This window comes from Chinchilla lanigera, unplaced genomic scaffold (assembly GCF_000276665.1).
Source record: "Chinchilla lanigera isolate Chin_1 unplaced genomic scaffold, ChiLan1.0 scaffold00050, whole genome shotgun sequence".
NCBI lineage: Eukaryota > Metazoa > Chordata > Mammalia > Rodentia > Chinchillidae > Chinchilla > Chinchilla lanigera.
Genome location: NW_004955451.1, coordinates 5,097,025 through 5,116,530, shown reverse-complemented (window position 1 = coordinate 5,116,530; position 19,506 = coordinate 5,097,025). Strand labels below are relative to the sequence as shown.

The window sequence follows — 19,506 nt, the reverse complement described above, 5'->3', positions numbered from 1 at the left end:
AAAAAAAAAAAAAAAAAGAGGCTGGGGTGTAGCTCAGTAATACAGCACCTGCCTAGCACGTGCAAGGCCCTATGTTCAATCCCCAATATTAAAAAAAAAAAAAGAAAAGAAAAAACAACCAAAATGTGTGACCTCAGCTTTGCTAGTGTGTTCCACCTGTTTCTTAGACATATGTTCTTACAGAACCATAAGCTTCTCCAGATCAGAGTCCAGGCCTCATTAGTCTCTGAGTCCTTCCTGCCCCCGTTTACTACCAAGGGACATTATGTGGTGTGACATATCCCACCAGGCACAGGCTAGGAGCTCACCCAGATGGTGTTAACCCCACAGGCCCAGGCTGGTGCGGACCCAGGGCTGCTTAGTGAGGAGACAGCTCATTCCACAGCAGGTGCAGAGGTCAGGCCAGCACCATCCCTTCCAGCTGGCTGAAGGGCCTCCGCGCCTTACCTCTATTTCAAGCCCCACCCCTAAACTCTATAAATACGCAAGGTGAAGTTGAGGTGCGCCCTCTCAGAAGGTAAGGTTACCTGGGACAGAAGAGGGAAAGCCAAAGTCATTTCCCACCGCCACACTGCTGGATTTGGATTTCTGGGACTCATATTTCAGTCGATCTGGAAAAGGACCACATTCCTGTTAGGGAAGCGAGCTCCTGGCCCCCAGGGGTATGCTGGAAGATGGGGGAGGGGGGCCCCGGAATCTCACACGTGTTCACATGCACACAAAGGATACAAGCGCACACAGAGCCGGTGGTAACAGAAATGACTGCCTGACAACTACCTAAACTGTTAGAAAGTCACATCAGATGGTGGCTGAGAGGGTCCAATACATTGGTTTATTTTTATTTACTTATTTATTTTTTTATTTTGGCTTTCTGAGTCAAGGTCTTGCTATGTAGTTGAATCTGGTCTTGAACTCACTATGTAGCCCAGGCTGGCCTCGGATTTGTGGTAATCCTCCTGCCTCTGCCTCCTAAGTGCTGGGATTACAGGTGTGTACCACCACACCTGGCCCACCAGTGCCCTGATTTTAAAAAGAGAGGCCCTGAGACCTCCACAGCCTTTGCCGTACAGCAGGGCCAGCATCTGGCTGTTCTCCCTCTAGCCTCCGTTCCCACTGCTCCCCCTACTAACACACATCAATCATGCACTTACACTGTGACCCTCGCAATGCAGCCTCAACAGCCCTCTCTCTGTACCCGACTGAGACAGCCCCCTGTCCTGAAGGAGAATAGCAGCCAAGCTGGGGAGCAGGGTACCTCACACAGAGATCACCCAAACGCCTTGCCCTAACATCCTCCACAAAGGGAGCCCTCATTCTGGCCCCAGTGGAGCCGGTCACTGTGTTTCTGGAGCTTTGGACTGTCCTGTCAGCCTTGTGGCTGGAGCCCAGTGAGGAAAAGCAGCTCTCTCATCCTGTTGCCCCAAGCCAAGGCCAGCGCTGAGCACCCAGCGGGTGTGCAAGGGGAGGGAGTAGATGCACCCCTCTTCTTGTGAGTCCCTAGGGAGGCAGAGAGTGTCTGGTGCCCCAGGTCCACGCTGGCAGAATTCTGGGGCTTCCCCAGGACCTCTGGTGTGGGCTGTGCCTCAGCGGTACAGAAGTGCTGGCACCTTGAACCCCAAGGCGGAAGCCCACATCTTTCTTTCTCCAGCCCTGGGGTGGTAGCTGCAGCGCCTGCCCACCCCGCAGGTTCCCACCTCTCTCCAAGGCGAGGAGGAAGTCTCGGTTCCGCTGCAGCTCCTTCATGAACTCCTCGTTCTGCAGGAAGAGCGCGATCCTCTCGTCCTCCAGGTACTGCTTCCAGCGGCTGTCCTGGTCTCCGGCTGTGGGAGGCAGGCCTCCCTCTCCGCTCACAGACTTGGTGCACCGGGGGTTACCCTGAGGGAGGAGCATGCTGATGCCCACTCGCAAGGGCGTGCAATGCACCCGCATCCATGCACACTTATATGCACACGTACCCTTGACACTTGAGCCCACCTCCTCTGGGGAAGCAGCAGGGCTCAAAAATGATCTTTCCCCTCATTCCTGCATCCACAACCCGCACACTCCTGAAAACGCGTTTGTAAACAGCTCAAGAGCCTGCATACGGATGCCCGAATTCAAACCTCTCCCTGTACACACATTCCGCAGGGTGAGACACACACACTCTGCAGGGTGTGGGACCTGTCAAGGTCTGGGGAGCAGCTGCCCCAGCCCTTTCCCAAGGGACAGGAGCCACTGACTGCCCCAAGCCCCCTCCCTGCAGCCAGAGAGTGCCCTTAGGCCGTCACCTCACCCTAGGCAGAACAAGAAACCTCTACACCCTGACAGGAAATGAGGCTTTCGGTTGGGCATTCTTTGCCTGCAAACCCAGGGCAACAGAAATAACTCGCCTGAGCTTAATGACCAGGAAGCAAAACTGGCTGGCACAAACCGTGTGGGTGAGGAGAGATACTAGATAGGCGGGTAGGCTCGGGGGGTGGCACGCAGCAGCCGTTACCTGTATGCTGTCCAGCTGCTGGGGCAGGATGCGGAGAAAGTCATCAGGGAGGTTGCCCAGCAGCGGTGGGTTCCAGTTCCGATAGCGCCTCTGGCTTGCAGAGGGCCCGGAGCCCAGCACATCAATCCTGCAGGGTGGGAGGAAGGACCAGGGAGAGTCAGGCCCAAGCACGGGCCTCCAGGCCCTTCACATGCGGTCCTCTGGCAGGACCCTGGTCAGAGCTTCCCAGGCCCTTGCTGCCTTAGATGAAGGCCTTGCTCTCATCACAGGAGGCCTGACTTGGCTTTGTCCCTTGGCCCTGAGCTCAGGTAACCGTCACTGCTCTCTACTCAAAGCCCCGCCGGAGCACAGGAGCTCTGCTCGTGACACTGTCAGTCTTGTGGGTTTAGACACAGACGTTCATCAGTAGTCAGGGGATCGTATCCTTTGGTGCTCATATCCCAGCGCTAGCACAATATACACGCAGTATCAACACAGAAGCCAGCCAGCCTGCCTGCAGGAAAGGTGTGCGGTGGGAGGTCCCTGCCAGGGCAGAGGGCAGCTGTGTGGGGGTGCAGAAGAGGAAGAGAGGCCATGCTGCCCGGGCCTGAGGGCAGCCTGGAGCCTGGCCAGGAGCCCCCCCAGCTCCTCCACAGCCTGCAGCGTGGCAGCCGCAGGACACGTGTTCTGCTGAATCAGGGAAATGACACACTGAGAAGGCAGTCGCGGGCCGGGCCGGGGTGGCGGGGCCCGCTCATGCTCAGCCTGGCTTTGATTTGGCCTCCAGCTCCAGGAATCCTGTCCGCCCCCTCACTGGAGGGGAGCTTTTCCGGGCTCCAGGACTGTGGAAATAACTTCCTTTCCTTTTCTATTTTGGGCTGGTGGCCAGCGGGGGTGAGAGAGAAAGGGAGGCAGCAGACGGATCACCAGCTGCTAAGAGCATGGTAGGAGCTAAGCCTGGCAGCCCGGAGCCAAGGGAACCCCACGTACGGCCACCCTCTTGCATAGTACGGAGCAGAGAACCCTCGGAGAGGGCAACGTCTGTCCCTGTCCTAGGCTTTGCTTTCCTCTACTGGCCCAAGAGGATGCCCCGTCTCTCAGGGACTTGAAGACCACCTCTGGCTACAGCTGGCAGAAATCTTCTCTAGGGTCATGATCTTGCTTTGGGCCTCGGGGTCTCCATCTGGGGACACAGGTGCCCACCCTGAACTCAACCACACCTTGGGGCCACTCAAAAAGTTGCACAGCTGTGTCTAGACCCCTCTAGCCAAAACACCCAAGCGGCAGGGTCAGCACAGAGGAGCCCCCCCACCTTTCCACGGAGTCTCCCTGACTGCTGGGTGCAGGATGCTAGAGGAAGGACAAGCCCAGCCCCATCAGGCTCCGGGCCCTGGCACCAGTCCGGGCAGAGATGAAGGCAGACGCAGCTGCAGGAGCAGGGGGCCGGACCACAGGCAGCCTAGGAAACTCCACTGTGGTTGGAAAGGAATGTCAGAAATGAGCTGAGAGACAAATAAAAAACTTCCAAGGCTGCAATTTCAATGGAAGAACAGCAGGCGGCCCGTGTGGAGGGGTCTCCCAGACTTTAGAGACTTTCAGATAATGGAAAGAGGGACAGGCGGGGGAAGGGAACAAGATAGCAAGTTGGGGACAGTCTCCTGGCCAGAGCTTCTGGAGCCCAAAAATAGATCCTGGGTTTAACCACAGAGTGTCAGACCTGGCTGTCAACGACTTCAAAGACAGGAGACCTTCCCGGCAGGATTTTTGGCAGAAATTTTTGAAGTCCACATGGGACAGGTCCTGCCTCATGACACAAGGGTCATCTAGGGTGCAGGGATCCTTGTGTTTCAGGCTTGCTTTCTGTTATGGCTTGTGTCTAGATGTCCCCTCAAGGCCTCATGCAGTCATATGTGGGGCTTTCTCAGAGGTGGCTGGATCTAGAGTGTGTGACGCTGGGATTGACTCATGGTGCCGTGCTAGGATCAAGGGCACAAGGATTAAGGGTGTGAGTGCTGCCCACCCTAAGTAGCCTGGATAAGATACAAGGGAGGGACAGAAAGAGCTGTGGTCAACCCTTTCTTGCTTTGCTACCTTCTGCCCATGAACTGTTTTCCTCTGCAATGCTTGTCTGCCATGCCACCCTGGCCTTGGAGCCAGCTGATTACAGACTGAAACCTCTACAAACCGTGAGGAAGTAAACTTTTCCCCCTTTATTCTGGGTGTCAGGTATCTCGTCTCAGCAATGAGAATGGTAACTGAGACACTCTCTGGGAAGGACCTGCCTCTTGGGGCCCTTAGAGCAATGTCCAAGGTTCCAAACACAGCCCACCTACAGGCTCTCAGACCCCGGGGACTGAAGGGGTTCAGACCATTCTCTTCCTTCAAGACTGACTCTTCTCAGAGGCTGGAAGAGTCCTACAACAAGAAGGGGCTGGGGATTTAGCTCAGGGGCACAGCGCCTGCCTGGCAAGTGCAAGGTCGTGAGTTCGGTTCCCAGTACCGGAAAAAAACCCAAAACCCTCCCCCAAAAAAAGGAGTCCTACAACAAGAGCCTGACCATACCACTGAAACCTTCTCACCGCCTCCCCGAAGCTGCAGGTAAGATGGAAGTCCCTCCACCTGCTGGCCTCTCCAGCCTTGGCCAGCGCCCCACACTCCAGGAGTTCCCAGACACCCCTCTCTTCCCCCCAGGCCTTTGAACACGCTGTCTCCTATGCCCGGCACACCCTCCCATCCGTGTTTCATGGGGCTGATGCCAAGGCGTAGGGCCTTCAGCTCCTAGTGTGGGCAGCAGTCGCTCCAGGCAGCTCCTGCCCCTGTGTCTATGCCCTCCGGGCCCCGATCTCCTCGGGGTGCGAGTGAGGGGCCACTGTCTGTTCATCGTGCAGCACACACGAACACTGGCAGACTGCCGGGGACTCGCTCGATGCCGGAAACGAATGTGCTGGATACAGAGGCTGACTGAGGCCCTGGAGATGGGCCGGGGTAGGTAGATCTGGGCCATGGGAGCAAAGGGGCATTGCTCAGGGGCTGGCCCTACCGCTGGTGCATGCCGGAAGCCTGGGAAGCCTCAGCACTGGTCTGCCTCTCAGAGTTGGAGCTGACCTCCGAGGCCAGCCAGCACGGCGGGGCAGGAAGAGCAGTAAACCCCTGATTACAGGTCTGGTGTGTCCGCAGCACTGTGCTGAGCGCTCCAAACACAACAGCTCAATCCTTGTAACAGCGCAGAGGGGCAAGTCAGTAACCCCGTTTCCCAGGTGAGCAGACGAAGCTCAGAGGGAAAGTGACACAGCAGAGACGCCAGGTACATCAGAAGTCTGGCAGCAAAAGGAGGCAGAGTCAAGCTCTCCGCAATGTGCCCACTCCCTCGCAGCAAAGCCCTCGGTCCCTGGGTCTGGTCCAGGCCAGAACAGCAGCTGGCTGAAGCCCACAGGGTCTAAGCAAGGCCTCCTGAGCCTCTGTCTGAGTGAGGCTCCCCTCAGTGAGCTGCACTGCCCCTGCCCCTAACCCTACCCCACCCACAGCAGAGCAGAGGGGGAAGGATGAGGCAGGACAAACCCACCCCAGGTCAGTGCCAGCATTCACTCCCACAGCCTCGACTTCCCCTTCAGAAAAAGTCAGAGCCATTCTGCCTAACAGGAACTGACCTTTTTGCAAAAGTATCTTGGGATATTTTTCAAAAGTCATATTTTTTTTTTAAATGTCAAAGCAGGGCGTGGTGGCGCACAGCTGTAATCTCAGCACTCGGGAGGCTGAGGCAGGAGGATTATTGTGAGTTTGAGGCCAGCCTGGAATACAAAGTGAGCTCAAGGCCAGCCTGAACTGCATAGCAAGACCTTGTCTCAAAAAAAAAAGTCAAAGCCAGCAATTGGTGGTATATGCCTATATTCTCAGCACTTTGGGAGGCTGAGGCAGGAGGATCAAAAGTTCAAAGGCAGCCTGGGAAATTTAGCAAGATCCTGTCTCGAAATTTTAAAAGTAAGTACATAAAAAGGGCTGGGGATATGGCTCAGTGCTTGCTGGTTTCAATCCCCAGTACAAAAAAAAGGGGGGTGGATAATTATGACCCACCGGAGAATGTGAGTCCTGCCCAGGCTTTGCCCAGACTGGCCACTTAGTCCCTGCCTCCCACCCCAGCACTTTTAATAAACCCTCACTCAAGACACAGCACCCTGCAGCTCTCTAGGGGCCTCAACTGGCCCCTAAGCCACCATCCAGGAGTTCTCACTGGGGAGGTGACAGCGCACGGCAGTGAAGAGTGATTGGCTTTGAAGTCCAGAAGATCTGGATTCAAATCCCAGCTCTCAGTCATCTGTAAAGTGGGGATGCTGACAGCGCCACCTCATAAGTCATTAGGTAAAGGAGGCTTGGCGGGTCGGGCCTTTGAAAGGCGCCCAGCGGTTCTTTGTAGCTATACCTGCGTGACAGGTGATATGATCCCCATTGCCATGGCTCATGGGCTCCCAAGATCACCCACTCGGCCTGAGTCCTTCTAAGAACAGCAGTTCAAGGTCAAAGAGACAACACCTGGCCTCTGGCAGCGTACAGCTCACCACAAACGCGGAGCCCAGGCTAACAAGGGCCTCACAGATCCCTGGGACCCTGTGGGCAGCCTCCATTTTAAGCTTCCATTCAGAGTCCTTACCCTGGAGACTTTCTCCAGGGACCTCGAAGTCTATTCTCCTGTCTCCAGCTATTAAACTATCCCAGGAAAAGAGACTTACTCCCACTGTTTAAAAAATCCCCTAAGGTTGCTGGGCACAGAGGTGCATGCCTTTAATCCCAGAGACCTGGGAGGCTGAGGCAGGAGGACTGCAAGTTTGAGGCCAGCTTGGGCAACTCAGCGAGACGCTGTCTCAAAATAAAACTTTAAAAGACTGAGGTATAGCTCAGTGGTAGAGAGCTTAAATAGAATGTGCGAGGCCCTGCTTTTGATCCCCAGTACCAGAAGAAACGGCAGAGTGCATTCCGTGGCCTCACCCTTCCTGCTCCAGCATCTCCCTTGACTACAACCCCAGAAAGCAGAGGCCGAGGTGTACCTAGGTCCCATGTAGCACCGGACATACTACCTAGCCTAGAGTAGGGATTTAAATGTTTGCTCTAGCAATCCTGACATCTCGAAAGTTCTCCATGGAACCAGGCTAAATAAAACAGCTCTTGCCGCGGTAGAAGCCTGCTCTTGGTGGAATCGTATACCGAGAGGTCCAGCCACGTTTCCCACTGTGTCTGCACACAGCCCAACCACTCCCTTGCTACTCTCCCGTGGTCAGAGGCGGGCTGGATCCTCACCGGGGCGGTGGAGTGGGCGGGGCCAGAGGGTAAGGCCTGTCGAACACGTGCATGTGGTAGGCCGGAGGGGAGTACACAGGTGGAGGCTCTTCATCGGAGCTATCAGGTTCCAAAGTCCTTTCCAAGATCTAAACCAGAGAAGACCAAGAAAGACATATTAATAAGCCTTCCCTGAATCTAAATAGCAATGAGACAAAACCAAGTGCGGGCGAGGACGTGTGATAAGGCACTCTATACGCCGCGGGTGGGAGTGTCGCTTGATACGACCACTTCTCCGGAAAATGAGTGCTATCTACTAAGGCTGGACCTGTCGCTACCTCTGTCCCTACCACTGCCCCTACCACTGCCGCAGGCCCGGCAGACATGAACACGCAAGCCCCCAGGGGAGTGTCACAGCCACATCAGCCACTTAAGCAAGGTTCAACAACAGGCCAGACGCGGGGTCAGCAGCATCGCCCTGTGGGCAGGGCCCGGGGCTCCTGGCTGGCTAGGTGTCTCCTGATCCAGGTGTGACACCACAGTGCATTCGCACCCTGAGGCTTCACTGAGCTGCGTGCCTGTGATTTGCATCCTTTCTCTGAAGGAACATCCCCGTGTCCTCTTCCAAGTACTTCCACCGTCTTAACCTTGAATGGCCCGGCAAGATAGCAGGTGGATCATTACACCGCTTTTACAGAAGAGGGACCTGAGACACAGCTTGACGAAGTGACGTGGGATTTGTGGAGTCTTCCCCCCGGAACCCTGGTTCTGCAGCCAGGGCTCCTCCTTCGGGGCAAACCCCACCTGGGTTGGACGCTCAGGGTGCAAGAGGCCAGAGGCCAGCGCTGCCATCCAGCTTCTCTCACCCAGGAGCCAGCAAGACGATGGGAGAGGCTGGGACCGGATTCCCCGGACACGGATGAGCTGGGCCCTCCCCGCGGTGCCAGAGGCATCTGGAGCAGCAGACCCCTCGTCACACATCCCGATGGTCTACACTTTACCTCCCGACCCTCCCTCCTCCACCCTGCCCCCATCTCCTGCAGGACTCGGGAGCTGGGAAGGGCTCAGAGACTCCGAGCCCAAACGTAAGTCCAAGTGAGTTTGTAGAGGTCACTTCTAAAGCTGCCTCCCCCTGCGAGCCTGGGCCGGGGTGCGTGGGCATATCTCTGCTCGACACCTGCCGCGCCTGGCACTAGAGCCCCACGGGACGCCCTGGCAGGGAGCACACACGTGTGAGCACACACACAGGCACACACACTGCACGGCCTGCACAGGCCGAGGAGGCCTCCCGCCCTGGAGTGCGCTAACGTTCTTTCCTGTGGGGTGGAAAGCATTTAAACAGATGCTTTTGTAGGAAAAGAGTATGGCTGCTTTGTGGGCCAGTGCTGTGCTTACTGCAGACTTCTGTGAGGAGGGAGAGAGACAGAGACAGACAGACAGAGACAAACTGAGAGACTGAGACTGCAAGCACTGTTCCTGTTCGCGGCAGCTCGGCAGGAAACTGAGGCACACAGAGGCCTCGCGGCGGCCACCGCGCCCCCACACGCACTGCCCAGGCTCTGTGCTCTGCTTCCGGCCTGGCGCCTGGCCAGTTCCGGTGAAGCTGGTCTCAAGAGAGGAGGGGAGGGGAGCAGTGGTGGAAGCTGTTCCCAGGGGAAGCTGCCCCGGTTTCCTCCGCTGACCGTGGCCTGTAGCAGTCAAACCCCAGACCCCGGAGATCAGGCCCGAGGGCTCCACATGCAGCCCCCAGGAGCCTCCCGCGGAGGAACAGGGACGTGTACTCTCAGAGGCAGCCAAGAAAGGCAGACCCCAGCCAGTGCCTTCCTGGCCTCCTGTGCTACCCAACCAGCCACCAGGAGCCTGTTCTGGCTCTAAAGGTGCTGGGGTTTGCAGCCCTGCGGGATCCTGGCTTAACTCACTGTGGGCGACAGAGGCCGGCCAGGTGCCAGGGTGGGGACAGGGTCTGGGCCATTTATCTGCGGCCAGGATACCCCTTGGGCCAGCCCCCCCACTCATCAGCCCGAGAGGGGTTTTTTCCAGTCAGCAGTTACTGTCGGTCCAGCTGCTGCTCATAAATTTTCCGCAGACTTCTCGCTTCTGGGCTCGGAGCTGGCTGTGCATGGGCCCAGGCAGAGCGCCAGAGGGGGAGCTGCAGAGCGCATGAAGGGGCTTGGCTGGAGCTGGAGCCTCAGGAAAACAAGTCACACAGTGCAGGTGACATAGGGACCGACCGGGGAACCACAGGGCTACGGGCACCAGGAATAGAGAAGGAAAAATCCTACTTATCAGACTGTCAGGACCAACGAGACTGCAGAGAACTTTCCAGCTCACACTGAAAAAATGTACTGCACACACATAACACACACACACACCTTTCCACCAGGAGGATCTGCGCTTTCCAATATTCCCCTCCCCTGGCTAATCCAGGCAGCTCAACAGGAGATGACAGAAAGTTGTGCAAAGACAGCAGCAACATTTATTCATTCAACAAACATTCCCTGAGTGTCTTCTCTGTCCTGGGTAGCGCATGTGACACAGGGATGAGACAGAGGTCATTACTCACACAGCTTCTCCCCTGGGGAGGGAAGTCCCAGGAGAACCTGCCAAGGCCGGGCAGGGGGGCGAGAAGCCTTGGCCCTACAGGATGACCGCCTTCTCTGGGTGTAGGTTTCTCACTGTAATGAGGGCGGGAACAACAGTGCTCTTCCTGAAGTGTGCGGAGATGACTACATCCCAAGTGCTGGTTCCTGCCACATGCTGGGGCCCAAGGCAGAGTAGTTAAATCTCCTCTGCTGGGCCCTTTCTTGGCCAACTCTTGCCTCTAGTCCATACTGGACTATGAGCTCTGGGAGGGCACAAGCTCCGTCTGACTTGGCCAAGGTGGATACTCAGAGGTCAAGAGCCTTTCTTTTTTTTTTTTCCAGATAGGGTCTCACTACATAGTGAAGGCTGGCCCTTGAACTCACTATGTAGCGCAGGCTGGCCTCCAACTCACGGGGATCCTCCTGCCTCAACCTCCTGAATACCGGGAATACAGGTGTGTGACACCATGCCCAGTAAGCCTTTCTTGAAAAGTGTGCATTAGAAGATTCTGGGCCTGGAATTGGGAAGCAGCATGTTGGATGGGGCCCCAGGCATCTGCATTTTTAACAAGCACTTTGATTCTGATGATCCCTGATCCTGGTGCACCACTGAGAAGTCAGTGTTTGTTGAATGACTGCACGATTTCTGCTCATTAAACTAAGGCTGCTGCCTGATTCTGCGTTTCCTAAAGGAACAGGGGCCTGCTAGCCGGTTAGGAGCTAGGCAGGGGAGTCGCCCGGAGCTTCTGAAGCCTGCCCCCACCCCGCCCTACCTCTGGGGGGATGCTGTCCTCCGAGTCGGAGCTGTCCTCGTAGGCGCTGCTGCCGCCCCCCTCCAGGTTCATCTGCAGCAGCTGGTCGATGGTGGCGTCCACTGCGCCGCTGTTGGCGCGCAGCACGCACTCGATGATGTCGTAGTCCATGTTGGGGAACATGGTCTTGAAGTCGTCCATGGCCTGGTTGAACTCCAGGCGGCGCACCTGGCGCGCGGGCCGGCTGTTGTTGAGCTCCTGCGGGGCCGCGGAGCTGCTCCCGGTCCCCGCCCCGGCCCCGCGCGCCCCCGCCCCGCCGCCCCCGCTGCTCCTTCGGAACAGGCTGGTCATTTTGTGCAGCCGCTTGGGGAAAATGTTTCCGATCGATCGGCCGCGAAGCCCCCTCGTTCCTGGTCCTTGCGCCGTCGGCCGCTTGCTTGCTTGCTTGCTTGCTTGCTCCGCGGATACGGGAAGCTCACCCCTGCGCCTCCTCCTCTGTACGCCAATGGGCAGTGGGGCTCCGGGTCAGGAGACTATGGGCGCGGAGCCCCAGGCGGCCCTCGAGGAGCGGCACTCATGGGGCGGCGACATGCGGGCCTGGACTGGGCTCGGCTGGATGCAGGTCATCCGCACCACCGGGGCATCCTGTCGCCGGCTCTGGGACGGTCCCACCTGGAATGGGTGAGACGCGAGTCAGCGTGGTGAGTCAGGAACCGATGGCGGGCAGAGGCGACCCTGCCGCGCACGGAGACCTGCCTCTTTCTGCCACCTCTGCAGCTGCCACATTTTGCCACAGTACTTTAGCAAGGGTGCTCTGAGCTAATGCGAGCCAGCACTCTATGGTAGGTGCACAATCGCATTCTGCAGATGGAGAAATTGTGAAAAGACTCAAAGTAGCAGAGATAGGATTTGAACCCAGGATCTATGCCTCACCCCCAGTCACCGGTCTCAACCACTACGCATATTGCCAAGGATGGACCTGAGGGGCAGGAGGGGCTCCAGGTCCTGCTCCCCATGTTCCCACACCACCACCCTAACATCGCTCCTGACACCGCAACGTCCCCCTTGTGCGGAGCCCTCCGGAATCTGAGGGACTCCCCTCTGTCACCAGGAACCGCCAACCTGAGAAAGGAAACATGATTTCCATGCCTGAGGAGCTGTGGATGTTAGAGGAGGCCCAGCACCAGGCTGCTGCCCTCGGAGCGCCTGGGGCCAGGCCCTGAGGCTCAATCCAGGCCCTTCAGAAGCGCCAGTCCTGCAGGAAGGAGCCTGGTCCCGGACTGCATCTCCTCACCGCTCTGTTAGGCCAGCACATTACGTTACATCAGAGATACGGATCTGCTTTTAAAGAATATCGAGTGCCCTGCATATTTAAAGAAAAACCCCTAGAAGTTTCTTCTGGAAGCTCTTGAGAAACCATGGCTAGCTTAAGTTCTCCCCCAAACCCAGTGCCTCTGCCCCAGCCAGCCCCACCCGCCCCTCAACCCCACACGGTGTGCCTAAGGCTACGTGCAGAGAGGGCTGAACATCGTCAAGCCCTGTCTCTGCCCTGATCCTGGGCTCTGGGGACCTGCCCTGAGCCTGCCACAGAAAACCACCGGGCCCACTCAGAACCAGGCATGGAAACCACCGCCACGGTTACCCCTGGGTTAGCGCAGACAAGGAGGGTCGGATGAGTCTGAAAAACCACTCTGGCTTTCTCCCCTCCCCCCAGGATGGACAGTCGTTCAGTGAACTGTAGAAAACTGGTGGCTGTGCTTTCCTTTTCTAGGGCTTGGAGGTCTCAAGCTTTACTGCCAATGGAGGAACAGTAGTGTGAGTGGCTCAGTGGGATCATCCCTGTCACCATCTTGGCAGCCGATGGAGTGAGAAGCAGGGACTGAGGGGAAGGGCCTCCCCATGCGGGGGAGGAGGATGCATGGCCGCCAGTGACTCCCAGTGCCTGGAGGTCAGGCCCCTCATAATTCACTGGACCCTCGTACTCATCCAGTGGCTCCAAGTGCCACCATGTTGAGGTTCTTGTCACCTCACACCTCCACCTCAGCATCAGAGGTTCCCATTCTGGGCCTGCTGAGTGTCTGCCTAGTCTCAGAAAGGCAGGTTGGATCTGAGGCTGGAAAACTACAGGTACAATGGGCTCTATGAAGCCGGTGGAGACTGAAGATACAGAACACAATGCACTCCCACCCTGAGAAAATTTATTAGCAGGATCACGTGCCTACATTTGTCCTAATGTGTACATACTTGTTCTCTGCATATATTATCACATGCATGAATTTATTCTGCTAAAATGTCATAGCTAGGCACAGTGGCATATGCCTATATCCCAGCCAGTTGGGAGGCTGAGATAGGAGGATCACAAGTTTAAGCCCAGCCTGAATAATTAATTTAGCAAGTCCCTGTCTCAAAATAATGTCGTTTTGTTTTTGTTTTCGTTTTTATAAACAGCCCTCACTCAGGGCAGGTCCTCAGAGCCCAGGATCAGAGCAGCCACCAGGGCACAGCCAGAGTAGCAGCCCCCGAGCTGCTGCTGTGTCAGGAGGTACAGGGTGTTTATAAACAGAGGGCTGGGGATGTAGCTCAGTGGTAGAGTCCTTGCCTTGCTTGTGCAAGGCCCTGGCTTCAATCACCAGTACCACAAAAATCAATCCATCGATTTTTGTAACATGATCAAACCATAAATTCCACTGTGTCCTAGTTTTTACCGCTGAACAGTATAAGGTGGCCGTCTTTCCATGTCAGAACCCATAGACCTACTCCATCACGCTTAATGCTTGAGTGGGATTCTAGGTAAAGCACAATTTATTTTCCACCTCCCTCTGCCCAGCTGAGCCAGTCAAGCCCAGGAAGGCCAAAGCCATTTCACAAGGAGAAACAGAAGGGCGACCTCAAATGACCGTCCACGCATTTGGCTGTGTGAATGAACACAGGAAGGTAGCCCCGTGACATGGCTTCCCACAGCTGGCTGCAGATCCCCAGCGCCCTGTACCTCCTGACACAGCAGCAGCTCGGGGGCTGCTACTCTGGCTGTGCCCTGGTGGCTGCTCTGATCCTGGGCTCTGAGGACCTGCCCTGAGTGAGGCCTGTCACACAGACCCCTGGGCCAGCAGGCCCACAAGCCAGGGCCCATCACAGCGTCACCACACATGGGGACCACGCTCTCACGCTCAGGCCCTTGGGAGCAAAGCCGCCATGTCCCTGCCCCTCTGATAATTCTGCAAGAAAGATGGGGGAGCCAGCTGTCACTTGGAGAAAGAGGCCAGGACCCGGCCACCTGGGGAGGAAGAAGGGCGGTGTGGCATCCAGGTCCCCATTAACAGTTCTGAGGGCAGATCCCTCGGGCTGGCGGCCTGTGACTGCCGAGAAGCCTTGAGAGGTGTCCTGGCACCTGGCGCTCGGTGACAGTGAGCATGCGCTGCTCAGCCTGGCTGCAGACTTCTACACGTCCCTGTCCTCTTTGTGGCCCGGTGCCCCCATCTATACGTAGCCCTTATATGGCTTCCATGCAAACAAAACAAGCTAGCCCTCGGCGCAGTGTCCGGAAAGCGGTGAGCTGCGTTCTGCTGTCTCTGCCCCCAGAGGCTGGTGAAGAGCCAGGCGCAGCGGGGGTGCCCGCTGAGCTGCACCCCAGGGTGAGGGGACAGAGGGGGAAATTCTCCGGGACTCTGTTGTATCTAGATGTCAACCCTGAATTCTTCCGCCCTCTGGGAGGAAATGCCGGTCCTCGTGGCAGTGGGCGGGGGTGGGGGGAGTTGGCTGGCCTGGACAACCTCGTCGTTGAGCCTGGATGCAACGTGTTGAAAAGGGAGTGTTGGACCGTAGGTGTGTGCCGCTGTGCAGGGCCCTCAGGATCCCGAAAGCCAGGCTGCCTATAGATAGTACCAGGCAGGGCTGGAAGGGCCCCCACTTCTCCAAGGACCATCCCTTGCTACGCCAGCCCTGGGGTGTGGCTAGCCATAGAGAGGACTGTCCCTAGGGTCAAAGTCATCCAAGCCAGGCTGCTTTTGCTACCAGCTCTGCTCAAACAGAAAGCAATTTAAGGCCCCTGAAAGAACGAAGGCACCCAGGTGACCTAAGTTTATGAGTTTGTGCTAGGCGCTTTCACTGTTAATCTTTATTACAACTCCAAGAGATAGTTGTCATTATCTCTGTTTTATAGCTCTGGAAAAAGCTCCAGAGAAGTTAGGTAACTTGCCTAAAGCCACACAGCTAGTGTGAAAACAGAACAGAATCAGCAACGTACTTCCTAAAAGCCAAAAATGCCAAGTAAGGCTTGCAGGGCTAAGAGCCAGGGAGCCTGAGAAATGCAGCCAGGTGCCCCGGGCTTAGGGCATTCCATCAGAGGAACGTGACCCACAACAGCACAGGGGAGGCCTGTTGGCTCTGCCCCAAACCTGGCTCTGTGATCCTGGGGAAACCACAGCACCTCTCTGAACCCCAGCTGCTGAGCGCTGGCAGGGAAACAGGGAGATAAGCCCTGAGCGGCTTCTGACAAAGGAAGTGAGTCAATCCCGCTGAGCTTGTCAGACCTCTCATGAACACAGGGCAGCGGTGACCCGAGGACCTGGAAGCAGAAACTCACACCTGTTCTCCCCCATGTCCCAGGGAGCCAGGCCGAGGGCAGCCTCCTCCTCCTCCTCCTTCTCCTCCCAGTAAAGGAATCCAGGCCTGGCAGGGGTGGCACAATCCAGGCCTGGCAGGGGTGGCACACAGCCAACTCCACTCCTAGAATGAGCAGCGGCCAAGGCCTGAGTCACTCTGGGCCTGGCCCAGGGGGGTGGGCAGGCTCCCCCAGCCTTGTCCAAGGTCAGCCCAGCCAGTCTCCTGCTGCCATCAGAGCCGATGCAGCCCACCCTGTGTTCCTGCTCAGACCCTGGTAAGGTTGTATGCCTTTCGACATTAGTTCACCGCTCTGGCCCTCGGCTTCCTCGCTGGTAGAAACGGGTAACACCTACTTGGAAGGCATGCTGTGCTAGGACTCTGTGGGTACCTGGGGCGCAGGAAGCACCCAAGAAGACAAGCTGCTGTGGCCCTGGCTACGCTCACACCCTGAGCCATCTCAGCCAGCCCCATGGCACGCGGCATGCCAACTCCTACTCTTCTGCGGCACCTCTGACCTCCCCTTGGACACCTCCCACCCTGCACGTGCACAGCCCGTCTGCCGCCTCCACCTGCTGCCCAGTGGCAGCTCCGGAAATGTGGGCCTACCCCACCCGCGATTCTCTCTGGCCCTAGTCTGCTCCTCACCTCTGTTACCCACAGCTCCATGGGGCGCAGGCAGAGCTCTGAGCTCATCTTCCAGAGCTTTCTGTTAGGCCCTGCAGCCCATCCACGCCCCATCCTGTCTTCCCAGCCTTCAAAATGTCTGAAGAACCCAGCCACCTCCATGCCAGCACCCGCCACCGAACTCCCTGCCTGTCCCTTCCCCGCTACGGTGGCCGCAGCGGCATTCCTCAGCTCCAAAGCCCTCCTGGCTCCTCGTCCTCAGACACAATCCAGAGCTTTGCAGTGGCCCACCAGCCCCCGCGTGGGTCTGCCCCTGCCACCTCTTTGCCATCAAACAAGCACGTGAGCCCACTAAGACACACATACAGGCATGCACACAGAGGGGTCTTCACTCCTCTGGTCCCTGCCCCACCCTCCTGTGTCGCAGGCCAGCGCAAATGACGTTTGCCACTGACCGTCCACTAGACGTGAGCGCCACAGGGCAGGGTCTTTGCTGTGTTCACTGCAGGACCACCAGACCCTAAAACAGTGCCCAGCATATCAACAGCTGCGCCTTGGGTGGCTCAGAAGGCGAGGCGGAGAAGCGTGATAAGTCGAGGGTCACAGCAGGGGCAGGGGAAGGACTTTTAAATTTCCAGTGCCCTTTCACTACTCTCAGGGGCTCCTTGCCACAAACCTACGAGGTGCACGGGGCATGCGTTCTTATCCCACTTCCCAGACAGGGTGTCAGAGGCCAGTTCAGTGACATGCCTAGGGGCCACGAGCTTCCCAGGGCTGGGCCTCAGGGCCTCCTGCCCGGCACCTGAGGCTGATGGCAAGCTGGTCCCCTTTCCTCACTAAATCAGCTCTAGGGGACTGGAGTGGCCACCCACTCCCAGAGCTCGCTTGACTTTCCGGTCTGTCTCTGGAGAACCACAGTCCACCGTGAGAGGTGGGGGTGACCACAGGGGGCCCCGGGAGGAGGTGAGGTGTTGGGGGCCAGAGGTCCCACAGGCCAGCTCTGGAAGGAGAGGTAGGACTGCCCCCGACCAGCCCTGTCCTTGAGCACCCCAGGCTCCGGCCTCAGAAAATCGCTGAGGAGCAGCCCTTCGATCGTGTCATCGGTGCCAGTCCCAGGAGGCACCCATGTCTTGCCCAAACTCTGGGCCCAGCCCAGTGGTGCTGCCAGACCAGGCCACTAGGTGGCATCCCCGCGCTCGGGCCCTGGCTGCTCCCGGGAAAGGGCAGACAGCAGCTTCTCTGCCAGAACAGGGTGTGCCCCACCCCCACCTTGAGACTGAAGGGAGAAGAGCCACCCAATAGCCCCTGGGGCCTTAGAACCCGAAGTGGGAAATCCGTGGCACTCCGCCACGGCTTTCTACCCCCGGTCCTTGGCAGGCATCACCAATCCATCCAGCTCAGGACCCTTTGTGACAGGGCGCTCGGGCCAGCTACTGGCACGTGACCAGACCTGGCCAGCGAGACCCTGCGCTCAGCCAGCGCCTTCCCTCCCGTCCATCCGGGAAGCTAGGGCCTGGCTGACTTTGTTTCATCAGTTGGGGCTGCAAAAGCCAGCAGGGCCAGGATAAGGTCACATGACCCCTGGGAGGCTTGTGTAACCATGGCTAAGTCCTGGGAAACCTTAGTGCAATGGAGAGGCTGCTGAGCCCGGGCAGAGCCGCATCCTCCTCGTCCAATTGTCACCTCGGACGGATGAGGCGGGGCGGGGCTCCTGAAGAGGCTCAGCAGGGGCGAGGGGAAGGGGGCAGAACAAGAAACCGAGGTTCTCCGATCTGTGTGTGTGTGTGTGTGTGTGTGTGTGTGTGTGTGTGTCTGCGCGCGCGCCTGAGGGGCGGCCCTAACAGAGCCGCCTTGTCCTCCTGCCCCTGCGCAGGCTTGTTTTCTTCCCAAGCTATTAATGTCGCTGCAGCTTCAAAAGCCGGGTGACCTTTAAATGCCGAGCTGCCTGCTCCTGCCCAAGGCACGGAAACAGCTTAATGGAAACTCGGCCCAAATGGCCACAGCTCCTGGGGCTGCAACAAAGCCAGTCTCATTGTCCGAGGTCCCCAGGGCTACTGGACAGCCACACCTGTGCCCACCCCAGGGAGACCAGGAAGGGCTCAGAGGTCCCTCAGCATAGCCACTGGAGAAAGGCCAGGCTGGACATGAACAGAGGAGGAGGAGCAGGAGGACAAACACAATTCTGCTGTGCCCTGCTTGCTGGGTGACTTTAGGTTGCCTCCTTACCTCTCTGGGCCACTTATCACTTCTTCATCTGTTAAACATGAGTATTTGATAAAAGGACCCCCAGAGCCCTTTGTTAGAAGAAGCGATACAGAGAAGTAGGACACATGGCTTCCAGACCCACCCAGCTAGACATCCAGGAGGGGTGAGGCTGAGGGGCAGCCTACCTTTCCAGGGCTACCACAAGCACCCACCGCACGACTCCTTGACCCAGCCCCACCTCCTATCACCCGGTCAGATCTGTAGATCTAAGGCATTCAAAAATGTTGTTGTTTTTAAAACTTTTAAAGCCAGGCATTGTGGTGTGTGCCCATAATCTCAGTCCCAGCACTCTGGGAAGCTGATGCAGGAGGATCACAAGTGGGAGCCCCAATCGGGGCAATTTGGCAAGATTCTGTCTCCAAATTTAAAAAATAAAGGAACTGGGGGGAAGGCTGGAGATGTAGCTCCGTGCTGAGGTCCTGGGTTCAAGTCCCAGTACAAGAAATAAGTGAATGATTTTTTTTTTTTAATTTTTGAAATTAAAAAGGGGGGAAAAAACCCTTTTTCTTTTCTAATGTTCCTCTTCCTGCTTTAACATTTCTGGCCAGATCTGTAGCCAATGGGAGATGTGGGGCAAGGATTAGGGCAAAAGATTTCAAAGGAGGTTAACGTCCCTCCCCACAGGCAAATTGGCCCTGCATCCTCGGGCCTAAGGACACCGTCTTTTATCTCTGCTTCTGATGCCCAAATATCGGGCATGGCTGCCATAAAAGGCGCCATCAAAAAGTCAGCTCTGCTTTCCAGCTGAACAGATCCAAGATGAAGCTCCCCAGGCTGGAGTTACTTGTGTCCTTGGTAGGGTAGTGGCAATAACAATAATAGTGACCATAGGTAACACTCACTGCCTGCTCCTTCCGTGCCAACCACTATCCCAGAGCCATATGCACGGCAGCTCTCCGTCCTCTCTGTCAGCCTGCGAGGTCCACGTTACCCCTGCCCTTTCCACTTTATAGAAGCG

The 19,506-nt window shown here is 57.0% G+C and overlaps 1 protein-coding gene across 3 annotated transcripts in view; it reads right to left on the bottom strand.

The window, feature by feature from the left end:
* Cuedc1 (CUE domain containing 1) overlaps positions 1–19,506 on the bottom strand; it is a 69,686-nt gene that overhangs the window by 7,788 nt on the left and 42,392 nt on the right. The window contains exons 1-6 of one of the 3 annotated variants that reach the window (XM_005394044.2): positions 19,391–19,477; positions 11,079–11,729; positions 7,745–7,872; positions 2,477–2,603; positions 1,695–1,875; positions 528–611 (exon numbers count right to left, since the gene is read on the bottom strand). In XM_005394044.2, the coding sequence (XP_005394101.1) occupies positions 528–611; positions 1,695–1,875; positions 2,477–2,603; positions 7,745–7,872; positions 11,079–11,408 (850 nt within the window). In that variant the 5' untranslated portion in view covers positions 11,409–11,729; positions 19,391–19,477. Of the gene's footprint in view, positions 1–527; positions 612–1,694; positions 1,876–2,476; positions 2,604–7,744; positions 7,873–11,078; positions 11,730–19,390; positions 19,478–19,506 lie in introns of those variants that run through there. The other 2 variants (XM_005394046.2, XM_005394045.2) reach the window with 2 other exon arrangements.